The sequence below is a fragment of the Mauremys reevesii genome, linkage group 4 (assembly GCF_016161935.1).
Source record: "Mauremys reevesii isolate NIE-2019 linkage group 4, ASM1616193v1, whole genome shotgun sequence".
Taxonomy (NCBI): domain Eukaryota; kingdom Metazoa; phylum Chordata; order Testudines; family Geoemydidae; genus Mauremys; species Mauremys reevesii.
The window spans coordinates 148,061,686-148,070,973 of NC_052626.1; the positions used below are offsets into that span (position 1 = coordinate 148,061,686).

The 9,288-nt window shown below is 53.4% G+C and overlaps 1 protein-coding gene across 1 annotated transcript; it reads left to right on the forward strand.

The window, feature by feature from the left end:
• Nucleotides 1-279: 279 nt before the first annotated feature.
• On the forward strand, nucleotides 280-8,605 carry LOC120404101 (RING finger protein 112-like). The gene is made up of 11 exons (XM_039536102.1): nucleotides 280-486; nucleotides 617-733; nucleotides 1,185-1,322; nucleotides 1,668-1,793; nucleotides 5,767-5,823; nucleotides 6,153-6,263; nucleotides 6,371-6,494; nucleotides 7,010-7,140; nucleotides 7,282-7,335; nucleotides 7,752-7,844; nucleotides 8,081-8,605. Exons 1-11 carry the CDS (start codon nucleotides 280-282, stop codon nucleotides 8,603-8,605), a joined length of 1,683 nt encoding a protein of 560 aa, XP_039392036.1.
• The last annotated feature ends 683 nt before the right edge of the window (nucleotides 8,606-9,288 follow it).

Consider the following 9,288-nt stretch of genomic DNA (forward strand, 5'->3'; position numbering starts at 1 on the left):
ATCCGTCTTCTCACTCTGGTGCCACCCCGGGGACAGGGACACAAAACAGGCAGGTAAACTGAGTCATACATCTTGTTCACAGAAATATTCCCATATTCTTTCGTTCCTCCCCAGGCTCCTGCTGACAGGAAGGGACACACCTGGGCTGGAGCTCAGCCATCCTCCAGCAGAGCCCTTCTCCTCCAGGTGCCAGGTCCTGACCCAGTAGGTTCCCCCCACCCAGCAGGTCTTGAGAGATGGAGCGACTCCGGGAGAACGTCACCTGCTCCATCTGCCTGGATGTCTTGGACGACCCCCGTCTCCATCGAGCGCGGCCACAACTTCTTCCAGGGCTGCCTCGCAGCTCACTGGCGTGGGGTCTCGGCCTGGAGCTACCAGTGCCCCGAGTGCTGGACTCCCTGCTACAGGGACAGGATGATCCCGGACACACAGCTGAGAGCCCTGGTGGAGAAAATCACAGAGCCCCTGCGGGAAGAGATGGAGCTGGTGAGACCAGACTGGCCAGATCAGAGAAAGGGGCTTTGCCTCTCTAGGGGTGCTGGCTCCCACTGGCCCCATGGTGGGAGGCTGTCTGACTCAGGGGGGTCCCAGCTCTGACCCTGCTCTCTCCCTGCAGCAGGGGCCGGGGGCTCAGCCAGAGCCGGGGCGCCCGGTGCAGCTGGTGCATCTGGACGAGGAAGGGGGCCCAACCTTGGACGAGGAGGCCCTGAGCCGCTGCCTGGAGCAGGATGGGGTGGGGGACGCCCCCCGTTTGCCTGGTGTCCATCATCGGGGAGCAGCGCCAGGGCAAATCCTTCCTGCTGAACTACCTGCTGCGCCGGCTCCAGAGCCCGGTGAGTGGGGACGGGATCCCCAGCCAGCACCCTGAACCACATGGGCCACCCCACCCTAGCCAGGACCCTGCCCCTTGGAACACAAACGTGACCCATCCTTGGCAGGGCCCCACCCCTTTAACCGCATGGCACTCCGAACCCAGCCAAGTCCCCACCTGCTTCACTGCACGCCAGGTCCCGATACCGAAGGTCCCATCTCCCCCGCCGGAGTCCTTCCCCTGTACCAGGCCGAGACCCAGGCTACAGCAACCGAGGCCTTGCAACCTCCTCCACTGTCCCACCCCCCGCACCCTTAGGACCACAGACCCAAACCCCACTCCCTTGTGTCCTCACCCTGGTCGGCCCCTACAGGCGGCTGAGGACGCATCCTGGATGGGCCGCGAGGACCAGGCCCTGGCGGGTTTTGAGTCTCGTGCCGGGATGGTGACCGTGACGAGGGGGGTGTGGATGTGGGACCAGCCCCTCTGGGTCGAGGACCAAGGGAGAAAGGTGAGTGGAGCAGGGGGCTAGGTACGGGAGCTGTTGCAATAGGGGAGGGGGGAGATTAATACAGAGCAAGGGGACAGGTCCCAGCATCATGCTGGGGACAGCAGACTAAGTGCTCGGCAGTGGGAGCTATGCTGAGGAGCAGGGAGTGGGCAGGGGGCGCTGTGCTATGGGGAGGAGGTGGGGGGTTCGGCAGTGGGAGCTGTGCTGAGGAGCAGGGAGCAGGCAGGGGGCGCTGTGCTATGGGGAGGAGGTGGGGGGCTCGGCAGGGGGCACAGTGCTGGGGACCATGAAGTGGGTGGGGAGCTCAGTGGAGGGCGCTCACCTTTTCTTCTCATTATTTCCTAGATTTTTAACATTTCCAGCACATTTAAACGGACGGAGGTCGATTATTTGGAGGTGGGTGGGGCAGAGGATAGACACAGCTCTACTGACACTGACCTGGCAGCCATGTCCCTGCTGGGGATAACCCAGGTGTGTGGTGGCTGTGGGGACTGGTGGTGGCTGTTATTGATGGTTAGAAGGTCCCAGAGATCTTGCCCAGGCCAGAGTTCGGGTGCAGTGAGTCTGAACAGTAATACATCATCAGTAATTAATAAAATATTAGTGATCATCATATTTCCGGTTAATTACCATTACCTGGCAGCTATTACTCATTCACCCCGTTAACTCTCAGTGGTTGGTTATTACAGCTGAGTGCCAGCTCTGCTGCAAGTCCGGTGGAGAAGAGATTTGTGTGTCCTGCTCAACTCTCCCAAGTGATCTGAAATGCGCCTGTGGACTCAGATTGCTGGGAGGGTCAGGGAGCCTCATGGCAGTGCAGGATGGGTTTGGTGACCCAGAGCTGGGGCGGGAGGAAGAAGGGGATGTCCACTTCCCCAGAGCAGTTGGCTCATTGGCTTCTGATGCTGCTCACCAGATCTAAATGGAAATTAGGCTTTTCCAGTTTTCTTATTTTCTCCTGAATCAGGAGGGTTCTTCCCACTGATGCCTAAAACATCCACTGAAATTTGGAAATTGATCAGATGTGGCTAAGAAAAGTTATCACGATACAGACAGACAAAGAGAAATTCCATCGAGTTGTGTGTCAGGCCTTCTACTTTGTTTGGCCAATTAACTAACTTCTATAATTGGTGATTATATATTCATGTAACCCTTCTGCCAGGCCGAAACAATAGCAGCGAGGGCCGGGTTCAATACATAGGGGTCCCTTCCCTACAACGTAATGCAAACCAGCTCGAGCCCCCACCCAGTGACCTGGGAAAATCTTACACACACTCCTGGGCGCCTCGAGGAGGCAATACTTCCCCTCTCGCAAGCACAGAGTCTCGGTGTAGCAGAAAAGGTTTAATTACATGAGATAAACCACAAGCATTAAATTGGGAAAACACCTCAATTAGCGTTCATAGATTAAACCGTGAGCAAAGATCCACCCCAGGAAATTGGGCTGTGTCCTTCTCCACGGGCTCTTGAGTCCAGCAACCCCCAAATCACCCCAAGACTCCAAAGTCCAATATCCCAAATGTCCCTAGAGTCCAGCAACCCAAAGATCACCCACAGTCCCAACAATTTCACAATCCAAAAGTCTCTGTCCCGGGTCAGTGCAGCCCCAGAGTTCGAGAGTCTATCTGCAGAGGTCTCTGTCTCCACCCCCAGCCTGGGTGGAAAGGGGCACCTTACATGGTCCGTGGGGTTCTGCTCCCGCCTTCTCCACGAACTGCTCCTCCAGCCATCCTCACAAACTGCTCTGCTCCGCCAGCTGCTCTGCTCCACCAGCCGTCCCGTGATCCGCTCCAGCCGTCCCCACAAACTGCTCGGCTCCGCTCGCTCCGTGGGCTGCTCCACCCGTCCCACAGCTGCTCCGCTCTGCCAGCTGCTCTGGTCCACCAGCCGTCCCCGCAAACTGCTCGGCTCCACTCACTCCGTGGCTCCACGAACTGCTCCACTCCGCTCTGCAGTATAGCTTCAGGCTCCCCCACTAGTTAGCACAGTACTCAGTGCTTTCAGCTCAGCAATTCCAGCTCGTTAGTGATTTCAGCTCACAGTAGGGGAGCCCCAGTGCTAGTGCACCATTAGCCCAAAGTGAGTTCAGCTCAGTAACCTGTATCTAGATTCTTAAGGGAATCAAAAATCAATTCTGATATTCCACAATGGAGAGAGGCATAGGTGGGGCTAGTGCTTCCAGCTCACACAAGGAGCCTGCACCACCAGGTACAGATACCTGTCCCCAGCCTCTCTCAATTCACTGGGTTTTGGAACCCATGTCCCTTGTCTAGCAAGTACTATTTAGTTTATCATAAGACAGTTTTGTAGTTCCTCATTTACTTAATCAGGGTGACAACATTTTATTCCTCCTGCCCCAATAACAAAGAAATTGGGGATCCCACAGCTGTGAAAATAACCATCCCAGGCTGCTATGAACTATGCTAAGTGGAGTGGGTTTGCCAATGCAAATGCACATTCCTGAAATTCCTTTCCCCACTCCAATGCACATTCTTGAAATTCCTTTGTCCACTCCTCATAATTTACCACCAGATGCCAGGGTAGAGCTCATCCTGACTCTGCTTACATCCATTAATAGCTGCCAGATATTGGTTATTTTTTAGTCATTGTCAGGGTTCCCTCCCCACTCTGAACTCTGGGGTACAGATGTGAGGACCCACATGAAAGACCCCCTCAGCTTATTTCTACCAGCTTAGGTTTAAACTTCCCCAAGGCACAAATCCTTTCCTTGTCTTTGGACGGTATCGCTGCCACCATCAAGTGATTCAGACCAAAATTCAGGGTAAGGGCCACTTGGAGACCCTGTTCCCCCAAAATATTCCCCCAAGCCCCTTCGCCCCCTTTCCTGGGGCGGCTTGAGAATGGTGTGAGTACCGACCAGACCCTTTGTCTCTAGGCCACTGAAAATCAAATACCCCTTTACAGTAAAGTGATTCTGTATCTCTGGCCAGGAGGGATTTAACGTTACTGTGCACATAAAGGTTGTTACCCTTCCCTTGATATTTATGATAGTCACCAATTACTGTCAGCTGTTCATTATTTAGTTCCCACCATTAGCTGTCAATTGTTTTCAGGGTGACAATGGCAGGAGATGGAAAATAAAAGTTTTGTGGAAAAATGGAAAACTGACAAAATCAGAATGTTTTCATACAAATTTCCACTTTCAAAGAACAGCCGAGCACTGGCGTTTCTTGGGTTTCTCTCTGCATGTTTTTGGTTTCCACTCGTTTCAGGTTTCAAGCTTCAATTTTCTGTCTATGATTTTCAGTTCTTGTTCATTATGTTTTGGTCCATGGTTGTCAGTTTTGTGGTTTTAGTTATCACATTACATATTTCATTCATTGGGTTTCATTCTTTGATTATCGGATTTTGATTGGCTTGTCAGTTTGGGTGGTTGTTTTCGATTTTCTGCTTTTGTTTATTGATGACAAGATTTCAGTGTTGGTTTACTGGGCTTCACTTCTTAGTGTCTCGCTACTGATTATTGACTTTTAGTTTTCTTCATAAATTGGGGGGTGTTAAATTTGTTTCCCAGTTCTGCTCTTCACTTTTTTTTCACTATTGTTTTCTGCCTTTGACTATTTCCTTTTCTAACTTTGACTTGATGTTGTGACCTTGATAAGTGGTTTTTCACACTTGAATTACTGGGTTTCGGTTTTGGCTATTGGTTTTCTGATTTCAGTTTCTACTTTTTTGGCTTTGATTACTAGACTTCTGCTTTCAGATATTGGTTTTCTGATGTTGATTCCTGGTTTTCTGGCTTTGACGTTTGGGTATTTTGACTTCAATAGCTGGTTTTCTGACTTCAATTGCTGGTTTTGACTCTTTGACTGTTAGTTTTCTTGACTTCAAATACTTTTTTTTTTATTGTTGGCTTTCAGTCTTTGCTTCCTGATATCTTTCTTCCATTACTGGTTGTCTGGCTTTGATGACGATCATCAGTGATTTTCTATTTTTCACCATTGATTTTCTGACAATTCTTAGCTTGCTAATTTTGCTAAGTAATTGTCTGATTTCTTTCACTGCTTTTCTGGTTTTAATAGCTGGTTTTCTAATTTCAGTGGCTAGTTTTCTGCTTCTGGTTATTTCTTTTTGGACTCCGATTTTTTGCTGCTGAGTTCAATTATTGGCTTTCTGTGTCCTCAATGACTGCTTTTCTATAATCAACTTTTGGGTTTTCTGAGTTCAGTTATTGCTTTTATATCTGTGATTGTGGGTCTTGAGTTGTTGGTATTTGAAACTACGTTTTCTCTCTTCATTTCATCAATTTTCTCCTTCAGTGATCAGTTTTCGCTTCACATTGTTCAGGTTCTGTTTCGTTTCAGTGGCATTTATTTCACTTGCTTCTTTGGTGTCACCAATCTTGTTTGATCACCTTTAGTCACTAGGGGGAGATGTTTTAGTTCAAGACGGAAAATATTTTCTTTCTCTCTCTGCATCTCAGATATTTGTTCATGTTGCAAAGGAGGTTGGTGAGACCTGCGATCTGCCCCCAATTCAGGTGAGTCCTCGTTTCCCATCACCTCCAAAGTGGGGGTAAAATGCTGGTTCCACCCCCCTCTCCAATCACCCCACTTCATTCTTATTATTCATTGTATTTATTGCCAGAGCACCTCAGACCCCCCATCCTAGAACAGGACCCCGTTGTGCCAGGTGCTGGACAAACCCACAGCAAACAGCCAGTCCCTGCCCCCATTATTCTCCTTCCATGCCCATGGCGTGCCCAGAGTCTCAGGGTCGGTGGCTGGGTTCAGCAGCAGCCTCCAGCTCTGGTCTCCTCTCTGTGCCCCCAGCCGCAGCGTGACCCTTCTCCTGTGCTCTCTGTTGCAGCACCTGGACCTGTTGGTGCGAGATTGGCAGCTCTCTGGAGCCTACGGCGTGGATGGGGGACAGGCGTACCTCAGAGACATCAGACGGGAAATGATCAGAGCCGGGCGTCATGTTTGTTCATCGAAGAAGCAAACTCCGGCTTTGGGGCGGAGCTGAATGGTTCCCTGGAGGGTCTGATTTCTCGCTGATGGCCGCAAATGTCACTTTGACTCTTCCAGGAACTGGAGGCTTCTGCTGAGCAGCCCCTGGTGTTGGGAGCCCTGAGGACAAGCAGCACCCGGTGCTACCTACTGCCCCATCCTGGCTCTAGGTTCATCAAGAGCAGGGCAGGGACACCAGGCGGTGAGATGCCCCATCCCTGCCCCATATCTCCCTCGTATCACCCACCAGCACATCCATCCCTGGCCTTGTCTCCCCATCCTGCGCTACCCCTCACCCCTCCCCCCCTGCACTGCCCCCACGTCAAAATCCCAGTGCCCAGCTCACCCCCCTTGACTTCGAATTGACTCTAGTTCCCACGGCACAGGGGCCCTCACAAGACGCTGTGCGGGGGGAGGGGACATGCGGGGGGCACTGCTGGGGGGATGCTGCTGGGTCCCCACTTTTCAGTCTTCATGGGTCCCCTGGCACCACCCTTCAAAGACTCCTGACCCTCCTCGGCTGCAGCCTCTCCCCGTCCAACCCCTGCTGCTCTCCCATTTTTTCCCAGGCAGTGGGGGGCGGGGGTGCTAAGCAGCTGTTGCCCAGAGAGGAAAACTCATTTCCTATGGTGGAATTCAGCCCCTCACATCCCCCATGTAACTTGTGTCCTACCCCGGACGCCTGTGTCCCTCCTGGATGCCTTTTCCCCCCTGCAGACATGGACACGATTTTCCAGCAGTACCTGTGTGGCTACGTCAGCACCATGGTGGGCTCAGCAGGGACACACGTCCGGATGGACCGAGCCAGGCAGGTGCTGACAGGGGCTCAGCTGGCTGCCAGGATCAAGGTGGGAGAGTGGGGGCTGCTAAAGGGAAGGGGGATGGGATGGGAGACAGCAAAAGGGGCTGCAGGGAGCAGGTGGGGGGCTCAGCAGGAGACAGGCTGAGCCATCCCTGATCCCAGTTCCCCCCGGCCTTATTCCCTGCAGGGCGTCTACCAATATTTGAAGACCAGACGCTACGACTTCTCCTCCCCCATGAAGGTACCAGGTCGTCTCTTCCCCCCTTCTCTCTATCCAGCCTAGATTTGAGGGTGGTGGGGGCTGGTTCTATTGACCACTGACTCCCAGTCCTCCTGCCATTAGACACCACAACAGCTCCCCCAAATGTCCTGATTGGGGCTCCCTGCCCCCAACCCCTGAGAGATAAGGGGAGCCCCTGGGACCCAGCCTGAGAACCAGCCCCTTCCACTGGGGTAGCAGCAATGTGGCCATGGCTGTGGAGTTAGAAGGGGCTGCCCTGGCTCTGGGGGAATGTGGCAGGATCGGGGGCCAATGGGGAGGTGATAGCGGGGAGCAGGGTCCTGGAAAAACGGGGGGAGAAGGTGGTGAGTTGGGGGAGCTCTCAGTCCAGAGATGGGCCTGTCCCCACCCCCACCCCATCCCCTCTCCCCCCACAGATGGCCGAGACATTTGCAGCAATGAGACAGGAGACAAACAGCAAAACAATAGAAGACACCAGGAAGGAATACGAACAATTTGTGCAGGACCAGGTGAGTGCAGAGGGGCTGCAGGTCGGGAATGAGGGGCACCAGCAGAGCTCAGGGGTGGGGGATCCCAAGGCTGGGCTAGGAGGGGGCTGCTGGTCAGGGTTGAGTGGCAGCAGTAGAGCTGTGGGCAGCATGGCTGGGCTAGCAAGGGGCTGCCAGTGCGTGTGGGAGTGTCTACCCTGTGGCTGGGGAGTGCTAGTGCCAGTCCCTCATGGCCGATCTCTTCCTCCTCCTGGCAGGACCGCGGCCACCAGAGCATGATCCCCTGCCTGAGAGTGAAGCCGGAGGAGATGGAGCAACGGCTGCAGGGGAAATGCAAGGAGCTGCTGGAGCGCTGCCGTGGGAAGCTGCTGGGTGAAGACCCCAAGAAATGGGATGCCCTGAAGAAGCTGGAGCAGGAGCTGGACAAGAAGACGGCCCAGTTCCTGACCGCCTACGAGCAACGCTTTAAAGAGAAGAAGGCCGTGCGGTTGGGCCTCGCCTGCGGGGGGGGCATCCTCGCTGCTGTGGGTGTGGGTATCGGGGCGGGTATCGGTATAGGTGTGGCTGCAGTCATAGTAGCAGTGGGGGAAGCAGTAGCCATTGGGGTCGGGGCAGGGGGCCTTGGCCTGATCGGGGGAGCTGTTGGCAGCTGGGTTGGAGCCTTGATAGGACAGAAGACAGCCCGGAATACGACACGCACCAATGCCCCCGGGCAGGGGGACGAGGCGGAAAGCAGGGCAGGGCATTCAGATCAGGAGCCCCTGCTGGGGGGTGACAGATAGTGGGGAAGAACCGTCACCCCCCACCCTGGGCAAGACTCTGTCCCAGCCCTCAGCACTGGGAAAGTCTGTGTGCAAGGGGATAGATAGATAGATAGATAGATAGATAGATAGATAGATAGATAGATAGATAGATAGATAGATAGATACCCTTCTGCCCTTCAGAGTTAGCAGGAACAAGGGCCGGGTTCCATATCCAGGGGTTCTGTTTCAATAACACAATGCAAAACCAGCTTGAGTCCCCACCCAGTGACCTGGGACAATTACATACCACCCCCCAGGCGCCTCTAGGAGGCAATACTTCCCCTCTCGCAAGCACAGAGTCTGAGTGTAGCAAAATCCTTTTTGATAAAGTAGGGAAGTAATGCAGCATTATGTGGGGAAGCACCACAGACAGGATTCATAACACAAATCATGAGCAAAAGACCCACCCCCAAGTAAGCTGGGCAGTGTCCTTTTCTCCTCAGGGTCTTAAGTCCAACAACCCAACAGTCACCCCCACCCACAGTTTCTGTCCTTGGTCAGTGCAGCCCCAGAGTGGTTCTTGAGTCCAGCAACCCAAAGGTCACCCCGCCCACAGTTTCTGTCTTTGGTCAGTGAAGTCCCAGAGTTCAGAAGTTCATCTGCAGAGTTTATCTCCCAGCCTGAGTGGAAGTGGGTGGAGGTATGGGGACATGTTACATGCT

Bases quoted from the DNA above. Each gene is read 5' to 3' on its own strand.
- LOC120404101 (XM_039536102.1), top strand. From the start codon at position 280: ATGTCTTGGACGACCCCCGTCTCCATCGAGCGCGGCCACAACTTCTTC. The intron at 5,824-6,152 runs GTGAGTCCTCGT...TCTCTGTTGCAG, and splicing joins GCGATCTGCCCCCAATTCAG to CACCTGGACCTGTTGGTGCG. The intron at 7,845-8,080 runs GTGAGTGCAGAG...TCCTCCTGGCAG, and splicing joins AACAATTTGTGCAGGACCAG to GACCGCGGCCACCAGAGCAT.